The 16718-nt window shown below is 36.1% G+C and overlaps 1 protein-coding gene across 4 annotated transcripts in view; it reads right to left on the reverse strand.

Annotated features, from left to right (window-relative positions):
* Nucleotides 1-16718, reverse strand: part of TBCK (TBC1 domain containing kinase) — a 224696-nt gene that overhangs the window by 207164 nt on the left and 814 nt on the right. For all 4 annotated transcript variants that reach the window (XM_065877597.1, XM_065877595.1, XM_065877596.1 and 1 more), the window contains exon 2: nt 9900-9972. In XM_065877597.1, the coding sequence (XP_065733669.1) occupies nt 9900-9972 (73 nt within the window). The remainder of the gene's footprint in view (nt 1-9899; nt 9973-16718) is intronic.

The raw sequence follows: 16718 nt of genomic DNA on the forward strand, positions 1-16718 counted from the left end.
GTGCCCCAGTCCGGGAAGATCCCACATGCCGCGGAGCGGCTGGGCCCGTGAGCCATGACCGCAGAGCCTGCGCGTCGGGAGCCTGTGCTCCGCAACGGGAGAAGCCACAACAGTGAGAGGCCCATGTACCACAAAAAAAAAAAAAAAAAAGTGTCTCTAATGGAAAATAACAGGTCAGCATTCTATACCAACATATTTACATGGTTTCTGGCCAACCTTTTTGTACATGGACACTGAAGTAGTTCCCTCTCCACAATAAGAATTTTATATTAATAAACAAAGGGTTTACTTTACTCTTGACTATAATTCTGGAAAATAGCATATAATAAAGTTTGAATTTAAACTTTATTAAAGTTTGATTTGTTGTTTTCTGAAGATAACTGGCAACTCGAGTGACTCAGAAAAATTTCTTTCATCAAAAATACAGAGGTTAGGGGCTTCCCTGGTGGCGCAGTGGTTGGAAGTCCGCCTGCCGATGCAGGGGACACGGGATCGTGCCCTGGTCCGGGAGGATCCCGCGTGCCGCAGAGTGGCTGGGCCTGTGAGCCATGGCCGCTGGGCCTGCGTGTCCGGAGCCTGTGCTCCGCAGCAGGAGGGGCCGCAACGGTGAGAGGCCCGCGTACCGCAAAAAAAAAAACACACAAAAAAAAAACACAGGTTAAACATGCTTATAATTGTTGCAAGGATTATTGCTTAGTTAATTAATCATTTATCTTTTTTTTTGGCCATGCTGCATGGCTCGTGGGATCTTAGTTCCCCAACCAGGGATCAAACCTAGGCTCACAGCAGTGAATGCACGGAGTCCTAACCACTGGACCACCAGGGAATTCCCTCATTTAGCTTTTTAGAAATTGAGGTATAATTAATAATATGAAATTTAGATATTAGCGAGGAGGGAAAACTTTGGTAATTATCTGTATATAGAATGTGGTAGGCAGAATCCTCCCAAGATTCCTGTCACCTAGGTTTTAATTCAATCACTAGTCTAGGTACTACTGTACAGGGACTTTGCAGATGGAATTAGGTTGCTAATCAGCTGATCTTAAAGTAGGGAGAGTACCCCAAATTATCCAGGTGGGCCACCGTAGTCATGTGAACCCCTAAAGTAGAAGAGCAAAGCAGAAGAGTCAGAGATTCAAAGTATCAGAAGGACTAGGCCTGCTGCTACTAGCTTTGAAGATGAAGAAATGGGGTCATGAGCCAGGGAATGGTGGTGGCTTCTAGAAGCTAAGAACAACTCCTGGCCATCAGCCAGCAGGGAAACAGGGATCTCAGTCCTACAACTGCGTGGAATTAAATTCTACTAACACCGGGAATAAGCCTAGAAATGGATTCTCCCCTGGGGCCTCCAGGGGAAATGTAGCCTCACCAACACCTTGATTTTGGCTTTGTTAGACCTGAAGCAGAGAAACCACCCAAGCCCAATAGGCTTTTGATTTATAGAACTATGAGATAATAAATTTGTGTTGCTTTAACCTGCTAAACTTGTGGCAATATGTTACAGCAACAATGGAGAGCTAATACTTTGCTGATGAATGAAAAAAAAAGGTTTTACACAAATCCTAACTGAACAAGACCAGCAACCATTAGTCTATATAAAGTCACACATATTTCATAAATTATTGGCGCAGCTATAAAATCTACCTTGATACCTCCTCAAAAAGGAATCTCTCATCAGTTTCAAATCTTGCACATTCTCCCCAAAGCGCCTACTTTCCTGTCTGGCCCTTAGTGGGCTTTGGGGAATTATGCTCTTGGAATGCTCTAACTGATAAAAGTGTTTTGCCCATTTGAAGGCTTGAATCACTCTAGCTTGTCCAGATAGTTTGTGCAAACAATGTGATTTATGTTGAACACCTGCTTCCTTCTGTGTGTGTGTGTGTGGGATGGTCTGGAGCATCATTAACTGCAATCAGTCACACAGGCATTATGTACCTTTGTGACCAACCCCCAATACAAATTCTCACTCCTAGGCTCAGGCCAGCTTCTCTAATAGGCAATACTTTGTGCATGTTGTCACAATTTTTGTGGTGCAGAAATTAAGGACATCTTTTACATCTCTCCTGGGAGAGAACTCTGGAAAGCCTGTGCCTGGTTTCTGCCATATTGTGCCCCATTGTTTTCTCTTTGTTGGATTTTGCTTTGCATCCTTTTGCTGCAATGAGTGTAATGTAACCATGAGTATAATAACATCTGAGTCCTGTGAGTGCTTCTATTGAATCACTGAAACTGGAAGTGGTCTTGGTGACCCCTGACACATCACAGTTCCCACCATCTCAGCCAAAATGATTTACTAATACGAAAGAGAACACCAAATATGACACTTGCCATAAAATTTTCCCAAATCTTTACTAACCAAATTGAGGTAGGCAGAATTCTAAGATGGTTCCCCAAATCCCTGTACCCTGATGTACACCTGGCATAATCCCCAAGACTATGAATATGATGGATTTTACCCTCATGATCACGTTATATTCTATGGTGCAGCTGACCTTATCACATGAGTCCTTGAAATCTGGATCTAGAGATTAGAGATAGGAAATAAGAGAGATTCCAGGCAAGAGCAAGATGTGATACAAGGGATATTATCCATTGCTGGCTTTGGAGATGGAGAAAGCCACATGATAAGGAATGCAGATGGCTTTCAGGAGCTGAGAGCAGCCCCTCATTGATAGTAATCAAGGAAACAGGGACCTCATTCCTACAGTTGCAAGGAACTGGATTCTGCCAACAACCTGAATGAGCTTAGAAGTGGATTCTTCCCCAGAGTCATGAGAAAGGAAATCGACAATTTGTTTCCTCGAATCATTCCATTTTTAAAGAAAATAATAAATCTCAGAAATAAATATATTTCCAAGAAAATCATAAACAAATTACCAAGATACATTTGCAATATACTTTCACCAAAACTCATTTGTTTGGGAAATATAATTATGACACATGATTAAAATGAAGATAATAGGGAAATAGAATTCAAACTGCATGACTAAACTAAAAACATAATTAGTTCATTTAACAGTTAATTTATAACACATTAACTATATGCAAACTCTTACGCTAACAATTTCGGGAGACAGAAAAAGTAAAAAATGCTGTATGCATGTTAAAAATGTATAGTTAATTAAGGGAAAGTAAACCATACCTTCCTTAATTAAATAATTGCAAGGAAAACAATTATAATTTCGGAGGGGAAAGGTACCTTACAACTAGAGAGATACAATGTAATAAAGGAATTTGGAGGAGAAAAATACAATTTGTGCTTTGGTTCAGTGGTATGGTATAGAGGCAGACAGAGGTAAGTGAATTACTTGAAGAAGTGTTATGTACACTGTGCTATCTACACTGGGCAAAAAGACAGCTTGGTCTTCAACAAGGTATATTTCAATTCTCTGGCACTCAATTTCTTCAACCATATATTGGCTACAGTGAAAATACTTGAACAATTTAGATACTCTGGAAGTAATTTAGAGAGTTTAAAGTCAGGTCCTATGCCTATAAAAATGCATTTTCTTCACACACACACACACACACACACACACACACACACACACAAATGGAGAACCACAAAATGTTTTTGAGCAGGGAATGGACTCATCTATAACAATATTAATATAGCAGCAGAAAGTAGGAGTAACTGGAGTACGGAAAGACTAAAGGCAGGAAGACCAGTTAGGAGAATGCTGCAATGCAAAAGTCAAGCTCTTTGTTAATGAAGCCTGAATTAAACAATGTAGAGGACAGCAGAGACAAAAGAAATATCACGGCGGTGGTATTAACAATACTTGACTGGCAAATAGGATAAACGATACAAGAGAGGGAGAAAGCAAAAGATGGCTGCAAGATTCCATGCCTGGTGAAGACCATCTTTTTTTTCTATTATTTTCTGTCTTTAAACAAGACAAGTAAAATTGGAAGAAAAATATACATCAGTTATATAAATCTTTAAGTTACTTGACTATACTGTGGTAATTTCAAATGCATTTTGAAACTAGGGCCCTTGAAGGCAAAAAATGTATGAGAGCCTTAACTTTTACCACCAGGTTATATTCTAAAATAAGAGTATCTACTACCTATTTCTGATGACTATGACCCGTGGCTCATTAGCCATCTGTGGAGCATATTCTAGCATGTGTTCAAAATTCCTTGGCATATCTAATTCAGTGAGTAGGCAATCGTTTAATAGGGGCAAATAAAACTTACTCATCCGAGTAAGTCATATCATGTTTTCCATCAAGCTAGTGAACAGCTGCAGACATAGCCTGCTTCCCATCAAAGTCTCATGTATAACCTCTGCAATGCTGATGGTTCTCTGGTAAATTTTCAAAATCATAACCCTAAAAACATATGACAAACTACATTTTATTAAAGAAACTTGCCTGCACTACTCACCCTGCCTTCACTTGCAAATGTAAGGACAATGCAGGAGCTTTACTGCAAGTGCCAAAACTCTGCTGAATATCTGTCTATGAAGTATACTTGCTGGCACTTTTATAGATTAAGAAAAAGTACATGCTCTGAATAACACAAACAGGAAATGCTTTCCAAATAGCACCTAGACTTAAAAGACAAACCATTTCCCTCATGCTTGTTTTAATAGGCGTGACAAAAGGTATATCTCTTTTTTAACATTTTCTGGAAAATATTTTATAAGTGAGATGAAATTTAAATTTCTCCACTTTTCAGTACCTTGAATCTGGCTTTAGGGTAGCAATTAAATAGATTCACAGGCACCAAATGAGATGATTTCAAACAAATCTTTCAAACGCTGTACTTTTTTTCTTGAAATGTACTGGTTATAGGAGTTTAATTGAATTCCATGCTTCTATGTTTCCAGCAAATAATTTTGATCATTTAACTGAAACTGGAGAGGATACTGGCAAGAGAGAACTCTGGCACAAGTAACATATAAAAGCCACTGAAAAGAGAGAAGCTTTCTACAAAATTAATTCCTCATATTCAAGCTTGAATAGACTCTAAAGAAAATGAGTTTTCTCTTTCAAACCAGGTTAGCAAACTACCCTCACAAATAAAATTATTTCATAAAAGACTGACTCAATTATAAGCTCCAGGTCATAGCACAAAATTATTATTTTTGGTTTGGATAACATGAATTCTCAAAAGGGTTTTATGGCTATTAAAATTATAACAAGAAAGAACACTTAATTTTCTAGTGAGATCTGAAACCTCAAGATAGTCTTGAGTTACAATACATTTGTAATACGAATTACTACCATAATGTTTTAGTACAACATTGCTTAGTTAAGTGATATTAAATTTATCATGAAAAAAGTTAGTGAGTAAACTGATACAAGACTCTTCTCTAAGTTTCTAGTTTTCATTCCTCTATCCCCCATTCCACCAATTTTACATAAGACGCAAAATTTTCTTCAAAATATAAATCCAGTAAGATATATGCCTTAAATGATGCTTAAGTTTGGACAATGAACTGCAAATAACTACCAGACAACTGGCAGCTTACAGTTTTGCAACAGTTAGAGACAGATGTACAAGTAAAAATCATGGATCTCAAATAGCAATCCCATCTAAATAGATTTCCTGTTTACTTTGCATCAGCCTTTCTTACAGGTGCAGGGTGCTTACTTTTGGCAGTAGGGGAAAGAACTGATTTATAAACCATAAGAACATCTTCTCACTTTCCATAAATAGATTATAGAATTAATTAAAACTGCAGCACATCAACTCTGCACATGAAACCTGCTCTGTTATTGGAGACTAATGTAATCCAAATATATGGAAAGTCAAATAGTTTTCAACAAAGCTAATTTAGATGGATGGATCAGATAACAACTTGGAACTGAACCTGAGAGAATCATTTCTACTCAAAGGCAGTAAGTGCTGAATGTTATATCCCAAAACGAACAAGGAAAATATTGAATGTTAATCTATTACCAGAATGATTAAAAACAATACTTTACAAAAATGTTTAAAAATATATCACTTGAAGAAATTACAAAGACCCATAAGACTACCATACATTCTATTTTAAATAAATGAAAAAGACCATGTAAATGTCATGAAAGACAGTATGAAATCTGCATTTAATCTTATTGATATTCTGCTACCTACTCAAAGAATATGCTTCCATCTATAATATTTTATCCTCATGAAGACATATATAAGGGCACTGAAGAAAGGTGGCTTCTTTATACCTTTACACTGTTGAGGCTACTGGTATCCATTGCTATGAGATTTATTATCTCTAAAACAACGATAAATGATGACAAGCACAGAAAAGTAAAACTTTTCATGAGCTAATGGATTTAATCTTATTGACAAAGCAATGGCAATTATATCCTTATATAGTACAATCAAAAGTAAATAAAGTAAAAGGGTAGAGTGAGGTAAAATGATGAAAATGGAAATTTGTCTTCTGAGTCACCAGCTTCTCTCTCCTTTAGTTCTCTTCAGTAAGTAAAGGAAGGACAGGTATGGGCAAAGAGGGAAATGTGGAGATCAGAAGGAACATCCTACAGTTACTACCACCCTGATGACAAGACCTACTCTACTTGTGGCTTATAAAGTCCTCTGGAATGGCTGGGAGCACAAGACCATGGGTAACATCAATTTACATGATGTAGAGCAATTCCAATCATAGCATAGCTATGTCCTCTGATACTTCCGGATATTCCCTTAATAATCTGTCCTCTTCATAGGGTAAACTTCTTCCTTTTTTCTGTCCCAAGTCCCCTAATGAGTATTGAATAATTTTAGGAACTTTATTTTCCAGTTAGTGTTAATGTTGATTTAGTATTTCATTCCTACCTTCTCCCTTTTTTTTTTTTTGAGTACTTGTATGATCTCCAAGACTTCTGTGACAGCCAGACTCTAAGATGCTCCAATGCCCCCTGACTCCTGGGATTCACATACTTGTGTCACATCCTCTCCCACACTGAATAGAATTAATGGCTGACCTCTGTATCCAATAAGCTATAGCAATGTGTGGCTCCTCAGGAGAGGTCATAAAAGGCATTGCCGCTTCCACCTCGCTTTCTCTCATCTCTTAGATTGCTCACTCACCCACTCTGAGAAGCCAACCACCATATTGTGAGAATAGCCAAGAGGTCTATGGAAAGGCCCTCAAGGTAGGGAGGAAATAAACCCCCTGTTAACAACTGGCACCAATTGAGTGAGCTAACTTAGGAACAGTTGACTGAATCCCCAGTCAAGCTTTCAGAAGACTACAGCCCCAGCTGATATACTGCAATGTCATGAGATCCTGAGCTAAAACCACCCAGCTAAATGTTCTTGAATTCCTGACCCAGGGAAATTGTATAAATTAATAAATGTTTATTATTGTTTTAAGCTGCTAAGTGTTGAGGTAATTTGTTAAGCAGCAATAACTAATTCATACTATTTCTTCTTATAGAAACAAAGAAATACAAACAAGTATGCCACTGGATGAAGCATCTTCATTAACAACACAACATTGTTGCTATATGAGAGACTCACAACTCAAGCCAAGTAAATAACTCAACAGGCTTTTAAAAAATTTTTGAGGTATAACTTACATAGGCAAAATGCACACTCTTAAGTGTACACGTCAGTGAATTTTGACAAGTCTTGCAAGAACATGCACCATAAGTAATACCCTAATCAAGATGTAAAAATTTCCATTCCCCAGATAGTTCAGTCAAGGCTATTTTGAATCAGTACTTGTATTGCCCTCTTCCCAACCAGAGTCAAGCCCTATTTTTATATCTATCACCGTAGATGAGTTTTGATTGTTCTAGAACTTCATATAAATGGAAGAATATGATTTTTGTGTCTGGCTTCTTTTGCTCAGCATAATATTTCTAAGGATCATGTTGTTGTATCAGTAGTTTATTCCATTTTATTGTTGATTAATATACCACAATCTGCTTACCCATTCTCCCATTGATGGACACTTGAGTTCTTCCCAGTTTGGGGCTACTATGAATAAAGTTTCTGGGAACATTCTTGTGCAAATATTTTGGTGGGCATGCATTTTTCATTTCTCTTAATTAAATGCCAAAGCAGGGCTGGGACTACAGGGAGGCAAATGATGTACCTCTTGGGCACAAATTTAAGGAGATCCTCTACCTAGGACGAAGATTGCTGGATCATAAAATAGACGTTTCTAAAACAACTTGCCTTTAATATTATAGTACTGAATTTTACACTTAGACTTGTCATGGGTTCTTCTGTCAAAAAAATCTACCATTTAAGTAATGGGGAATAGTAGATTAATATACTAGTATAATATATTAGTATAAGAAAACATATGCTTATAAGGGCAATTGATTAATATATTATCACATGTAATTTATATTAAATAAAATATAAAGTTGACAATAACTTCCTCTAGAATGATCCCTAGTTCAAGTAAAACTCCTTGTTCTACAGATATGGAAAATGATTAAGAGACCGGTCCAAGGCTGCCTAGCTAGTTAGTGGCTTTTTCATCATACATATTGCATTGTAAATCTTTATACAAATTTAACCCAAACTCAGTTAAAATTCCTAAAGACATGACTACAATTGGTTTTCAATTTTAATGTGAACTAGCTTTCACAGAGAACTTTTTTTTTTTGCATTGGTGGCCTATAAATTAAAGTGTAAATTTAAACTGGTGGGCAAAGAGTAATATGTTCTTAAAAAAATACAATTAAAGATTTGTGACATGCAAAAGTTATACCTATAAAAACATATTTACTAAGTTAGGTTAAATATATAGAAAAGTCACTTTTATCACCATGGTCAGATTTAGACTTTTCTAAAAAAGCAAGTGACGCAACTGGATACTTGATATCTGCATCTTTCATTCCAGCGACCACTTAAAACCAAACCATTTAAAGTAGCAAGGAAAGTACTTTTATTCAATTTATTTGTTTTGCTGCTATTAAATTACTACCATTTAGTAAGATACACATTTTTCCTCCCATGCAAAAGATTTATCTTCATCTATAATATAGCAATGATTAAAGAGTATTGACTAAGAATAAGAATATTTCTTTAATCTAGGATGGATAATTACAATCCTGTAAAGGCTCATGGCAAATATTTTTCATTGGTTTAGTACAACTTAATTCATTAAAGAAACATTTTTCATAACTTTAAGATAATTTCAGAAAATCTGTTAAGCTCATTTAATAGTATATTTGTAAGAAAGTTTAGACCACTTTTCTTGCCAAAAATGCCTTAGAAAGTAAATTTCATGTGTCACTGAATTTATACTTTTTTTTTTTTTTTTTTTTGCGGTACGCGGGCCTCTCACTGTTGTGGCCTCTCCGGTTGTGGAACACAGGCTCCAGACCCGCAGGCTCAGCGGCCATGGCTCACGGGCCTAGCCGCTCCGCGGCATGTGGGACCCTCCAGGACCGGGGCACGAACCCATGTCCCCTGCCATCAGCAGGCGGACTCTCAACCACTGCACCACCAGGGAAGCCCCTGAAATAACTGAATTTAAACTGTATGATTATATTCCACCCAAGCCATGATTATTATTTCTCTCTATTCTTCAATCTAGCCTTCTACACAGTTCACTATGTCCTATGTCCCTAAGAATACCAGTGCCCTGTGAGAAGTTACCATGTACTTCTCTCAGGAAATACTCTTAAAACTCAGCTAGAGAAACGCTTGGTACTAAAAAGATTTCAAATTTTCCTGTATATCCTCTTTAGTAATTTTTTGTCAAGTACTTTGCAGAATGCTTACCTCACAAAAGCTGAACACTGGATAATGTCAATGTTGAATTTCTATGAGGCCTGTGAATTAAATTTCCTAAAGTGAAAATTTACACCTGGATTTTATCATTAAGCAAGTAACAGAAGAAACTAAAATCCTGTAGTTTCTAGTTAAAATGCCTTTTGTTTGCCAATTTCTGCTTTTCATGTAATTGTCCTGATATTATACAGTACCTCACGGGTTTCCCTTCTCGAAGCAAGTCTTCTAGACTCTGTTCACAGTGTTCAGCCACCACCACCAGTCTCTCTGAGTAAAAAAAAACACCAACTCCACTTGATATTTGATTAACACAATGTTTTAATAACAAAATAATATACCCCACTAAAGTTATTAACATATAGTACAAATGATATTTTAAAAGAGCTTTTCAAAGTCTACATTAACTACATAAAAATCAAATATGTAGAATAACAGGATAAATGTGTAATAAAACAACACATTAAATAAAAATTTCTTTTCATCTTGTATTTTTCTCTAGAATTTCTCCCATGTGCATCAGGAAAAACAGCTGGAAAAGTTTACCTTTGGCAAAAAGAAGTAATCCTTCTTCTGACACAGACTAGGAGAAGAAAAAGCTTGGATGAAGGTATAAAGAAATTTTGAAGTGAAGGGGAAATTGGGAGCTAGGGACAAATTGTCTTGACGGTCTGGTTCAAATATAAGGTTTTTGAAACTGAGTTCAGAAATTTGAGAAAAGTAGAAATGTTCTGAATCATGACTATGGAGAAAGAACAGAAAATCAACTTGGGGTTACTTGTAACATCATGGGGCTTGCTGAGACTAGTAATAATATAAAATTTGGGTGGGCACAATCTATATCATGATGTAATTTTTATTTTCCAACAGATCAACTGTTTAAGAATAAGACAGCACAGTTTTGAAGGTCTATACATTTTTAATGTAATCATCAGGTACCTAGTGACTAACACGTTGTCTGATACAGCAGCAGATCAACAAACTCTTTTCCTTTTTAGATGAAAGAATGTAAGAGTGAGAGAAAAGCACAACTGGGCTCACAAGTGGTTGGAGATTTGATAAGGTTATTTCAGGAGAAAGAAACCGGGGTACTATGAATATCTGTGCAAAATGAGTTCTAAAAAAGGAAGAAGGTAAACACATAATACAGATGGCAAGCTAAGACCAGATAAAGAAGTAAAGGTGAAAAGGGACCAGAAATAGTGATAACTGCAAGGAGGTTTGGTGAAAATGAAAAACGGCAAAGGTAGAAAAATGAGAGCAGAAGATGGGAAGGACTGATTCAAGGTATGGTCTTGCCTGCTGGGAGGAGAGATGAAGGACAGTGGTACACAGGCAATCATGTGAGGTGTGAGGGCAGGGTATTGTATGGGTCACATCTTGGAAGCTCAAACTGAGGTGGTGGCATTATATAGAATGATCTGAAACACAAAATTTTAAAACTATAAATGAAAACTATCCCTTTCAGAAAAAAACTCCAAGTGATCTAAACAGGAACTTAAAGAAAATTAAATTTGAAAGAACATTTAATGAGGGGAAACAAAGGAATAAAATAGGAAAGAAAGTTGAGATAAAAGTTCTAGTTCTTCAATTCAATAAAGAGAAGAGCATGCAAAGTTGAACTCCAAGCAATTTAGCACAACTGTGAAGTTCTAGAAGGAAAAAATAAATAATACTGTCAGAAAACCAAAATGGGAAGCAGCATTCCTTTGCTTTCCCTCTTACCACATTTTGTCAATTTTCCTTACACCTATCTGGCTACCTCTCCTCAGTCTCCTCTGTAGACTGGTACCTCTTCTACCCAAATTTAAATGCTTCTAGTGCCTCCACCTTTGATTCTGGGTCTTCAGACTGTGTTTTCTCCTTATTTACTTCCAAGGTTGAAAGACTCTTAAATTTTATCTCAAGCCCAGAACTCTCTTCTGAACTCCAGGCTTTTATAGCCAGTTTCTCACTTCAGTATAAAAGTTACCTCAAACACAACAGGACTCAAACTGAATTTCTATTTTGCTCCTTAAGCCTTTCCCTTTAGTACTGTTTCAGTAAATGGTAACACTATCCTGCCAGCTGCTCCAGCTACAAATTTAGGAGTAATCTCCCTTTCTCAAATCCAAAGAAAAAGCCCTGCTCTTTCTATTTCCCAAATGTTTCCAGAATCTGTAAAGTTTGCTCCATCTGCCACAATCTGGGCCCAATCCAACATCATCCCTCGTTAGATTACTACAACAATCTCTTAACTAATCTTCTCATATTAATTCTTATTCCCCCTCCAACATATTTTCATACTAAAACCTAAGTGATAATATAATAATTAATAAATCTGAATACGTTAACTCCCTGTCTAGCTTTATTTTTTGTTATTTTGTCTGTCACTCACCAACTTCCAGTTACACTGGTCTTCCTTCCCCTTTCCTACCTTAAAATACTAGCACATGGATTCCCATTGCCTAAAATGATCTTCCTTGTTCCTCCTCCCACTTAACTCCTATCATGAAACATAGTGGTTAAGAGCACAGACTATTCTGTCTGGGCTCAAATTTTAGGTTTAATACTCATTAGTTATGTGACCTTGAGGGAGTTTGCTAACCTCTCTATGCCAAGGTTTCCTCTTCCATAAAACAACAGTACCTACCTCATAGAGCTGTTGTGAGGTTGAAATGAGTTAATACATAATAAGAACCTGGCACATAAGAAGCCCTAAGAGTTAGCTATTATTATTATTCATTACTCAGTTAAATATGATTTCCTCCAGGAACACTTTCCTGGTCCTCCCAAATCAATTTGCTCCTCCTATCATATAATCTATTCCACAACGTACTTTTCTTTTGTAGCACTTATTTCAACTCCTAAAGATTTGTATACATTTTTATCTAATGCCTTTGTTCTCTACTAGATAATGCATTTCATGATGGCAGGAAGGACATTGGTCTTGTTTAAAATGCATCCCCAGTGTCTAGAATTATACCTCAAACATATAAGCATCTAATTAAAAAATACTTGTTAAATGAGTTAACTTGAGCAAAGGCTCATTGTAGCCATTAGAAATGAATGAGTCTCACATAATGACAGTCATTGTCTAAACAGAAGTGCGTCCTGCATAGGAAAGTATATGCCTATGTTGTAAACTAGGCATAATAACACCACAATAGTACTGATTTTAATGTAAAACAAAACCATCAGAATATGTTAAAATGGTCATACCCCATTAATGAATAATTTTTAATTATATATTCATAAGTCTCCATATCTATGAAGGATTTTCGAAGTGTTTGGCATTAGCCTAAAGTTTGTCAGGCTTAAAATGATTTAGGGAAAAAAAAAATATCAGGCTTCTTCAGGAAACTCCTTCAAAATATCATAAGCCAGAGTTTGCCAAAGCTTTAGGATATTATGGGCCTTTAAAGTATTACTGTAAGACAGCAGAACCATAATCCTTGGCAGAATATCAAAGATTCTCCCAGAGGTAATAGAGTGTATACCAAAACAATGTTTCCAATATGAACCAGTTTTTTCAAAATATCGTTAGAGAGTCTTCATTCTGAAACTCACGGCCACTATTTGAAAATAACTTCTGTTTGTTATAAAATAATATATTTCACAGAATAAAATATGACAGAAATATTTGAGAATCATAATGTGCCAAATATAAGTCAGCAATGTAGTGGCATTATTTATAAAAAACAAATGTGACACCAAGATGAACTTTAAAGAGTAGAACATACCAGAACCGCGAAATAATCTTTCTTCTAACAAATAGTTGAATGCCAAGTATAACTGTAGTGTACATATTGAACTGTATGTTTTAAGTCAATGCTAAGAAATGGAAGAGAGTACAGTATTAAGCAAGACAGATAATAAAGTAGTTGAATAAAAAGAGGGACTAAAACAGACTGAAAGATTAAAAGAAACTTTTTTAACTTAAAGAGGTAAATTGTAAATGCGTTAAAGCATGAAAGGTTATTAGAATATAGTTACTGCATCATTCTTTTGTTATTCACATTAAAAACTGAGACTAGCTCATTACCTTTTAAAGAGAATCTCTAAATAAATATTTATACAGTAAAACTGATAAAGAAAAATTCTGTGCTTAAAAAACTATTGTTACTAGGTTACTGTGATTGTCAGTTTTACGAGTCAACATGGCTAGGCTATAGTCTCCAGTTATTAAAACACTAATCTAGGTGTTACTGTGAAGGCATTTAATAAATGAAATCTACAATTAGTTTACCTTAAGTAAGGAAGATTATCCTAGATAATCTGGGTGATCCTGATTCAATCAGTTGTAAAGGCCTTAAGAGCAGAATAGACTCTTCTCTGGAGAAGAAACTCCACACTTGGACTGTGACTTCAGCTGTTGTCTAAAATTTCAGCTTGTCCTTGATGACCTGCCCTATGGATTTCAGATGAGTCTACCCAACCCCAAAATCACATAAACCAATTCCAAGCAATTAATCTATATCTGTGTAGCTATCTAGCTATCTATCGCCTACTGGTTTTGTTTCTTTGATGGAACTCTAAACTGATATAGACACTTAGGTTGAAATATATATGCAGCTAGAGATATCGAATACATTATTTTATAGGTTCTTAACAATTCTATTATTCTCTACCTAAATTTCAAATCTATTAGTTAAAATAATTTTGTTCTTGATTTTCCCAGCAATAAACAAAAGATTTCTGGGTAACCAATACCAAATAAAATGGAATGTATTACCATTTATAATCCTTATTCTGCTTCTAAAACTGCTGAGATTTCAAGTTCAAAAGAAAAAGATTAAGTTAACTTAAGTATTTTCATGCTTTATTGGCTTTTTTCTTTTAAAGATATTTTACTCAACTTCTCTTTAATAAATCAAGTGCACAAATTCTAATGTACACTCTTCTTGAGTTTAAATACATTATTCTGCTGAGCTAGCAAGAAACTAACATCATCTTGAATCAGTTTTGAATGATCCATAGGAAACATTGAGAGCCTGACTTCTGAACTAACCTAACATGTAAAAACATAATGTCACACATTACTCCAAGTAAAAAGCGAAAGGTGGGGAGGTGGGGGACTAACAATGACAAACTGAGATATCTGTATAGTAAGAACAGAATAAAGGGGGGAAAGGAACCAAAATCAAAATTCTTTGAGGAGACAATTAAGTGGAGTCCAAACCAAAATCATGTGGTATTAAATCATCGAGAAATATGTGTTGTTCACTAAGGAGGCTGTTGAGTAGAGCCTTTTCAAACTTTTCAAACTAAATTCAACTGAAATGACTGGGCTGTTTTGGAACAAAAAGACCTTCACATCGACACTTATTCTAATTTATTTACACCTTATGATGCATACAACTTTTCAGGACAATGAACATTGCCAATAGTTAAAAAAGAATCAAATTCCCCAACCTTTTGACAATCACTGATATTTTCATTCCAGGCAGCCAAACTTAAAATATATGAATTTTACACACATCCATGACCTGTGTGTCCCTAGAAGAAAGGGCTGCTGAGGTCCAGGAGCAGGGAAAGCAGGGGAAACAGAGTAACCAGCAATATGGTGGATGGGCCTAAAGAGACTACCTACATGTTGAGCTGGGTTCTACATTAAGAGAGTCTAACAGTGTCTAAGGAGATTAGTTCCTATCTCACATTTATAACTAAAAAGATGGTTCCTGGGCAGTTAGCAGTTGTGTCCCCCAAAGGGATAATGTCATAAGGTTTTTCCTAGTTTAGTGTTTACATGGCCTCATTTAGATAGTGGGATGAAAAGAAGGAGCTCAAGAAGTATCTAGGACTACTGAGTCAATTATCCCATGAAAAGAAAGCCTAGGGAAAACTGGACAGAGGCAAGACTGCAGTCATATGAAGTGATGCTCCAAACAGGCTTCCAGACACAGTGGGAAGAAATAAAGGGCACTTCAGGATACAAGGATGAAGAAGTCCTAAGAACTGAGTAAAGTGGCAAGACTTTGGGAAGACAGGCATACTCCAAATTTGCAGATGTAAAACAGCAATACTAATTATGGTTACTCGCTACAGACAATAATGAGGGTCCACTATATTGCTAAGTTTGGAGTGATTTTGGAACTAGGTCAACCCCACAGCGGAAATTCTTTAGTATTTGTAATTGGGTTGGCAGGGTGGTGTTTGAGGCATTCAGGGATTGACCATATCTATCAAGTACTCGATTATATAAAAAGCCCCAAATGAGTTCTATAATTTAGTTAACGTCATTGAAGCCATTTATCAAATAAAAACGTTAGCAAAAGGTTTTTTTGTTAGCTTGTTTTTAAACAACAAACTTGCCAGAAGTTACTTAATTGCTTTGTGCCTCAACTTCCTTATCTGTTTCTACCTCATGGTAAGGTTGTAAGCATTAAGTTAATTAAAATATGTAAAGCTTAGAATACTGCCTAATATATAATAAACACTCAATAAATATTAGCCATCAATAATATTTATTACAAAAAACATTTTCTACTCAGTCTAGAAAACTTTCAGAGCAAGTATTTTTTAAGAGGCATAACCTTGAAAGTATCATTTAGCCTGTTTTTCAGCAAAACAATAAAGGAAATACAGTTTGCATTTTTTGAGTGTCTTAATTAATGTTAGGTTGAAACACCTGAAAATGCCATTTTTGTAGGAATAAAAACAGGGTAATATCAGCAAGTATATAGGGTTAACTTTCATAAATCATTTTGTTAGAAAAATTAAATATATTTCAGTGAGATGCATTTAAAATAATTCTAAGAAATGGAACCTCAGCATGCAATTAAGCTTTCGAAAATAATTTTAAAATAATTAAAATATTGCTAACATAAGCACTTTCAAGGGGTGCTACAGATTGAACATTTGTGTCCCCCCCACCCACATCCATATGTTGACACCTAATCCTCAATGCGATGGTGTTTGGGGGTGGGGCTTTGGGAGGTGTGATCTTACAAAAGAGGCCTGAGAGAACACCCTTCCCGCTCCCACCATGTGAGGTTACAGTGAGAAGATGGCTGTCAATGAAGAAGCGGGCCTCA

Source organism: Phocoena phocoena, chromosome 5 (genome assembly GCF_963924675.1).
Source record: "Phocoena phocoena chromosome 5, mPhoPho1.1, whole genome shotgun sequence".
Lineage (NCBI taxonomy): Eukaryota > Metazoa > Chordata > Mammalia > Artiodactyla > Phocoenidae > Phocoena > Phocoena phocoena.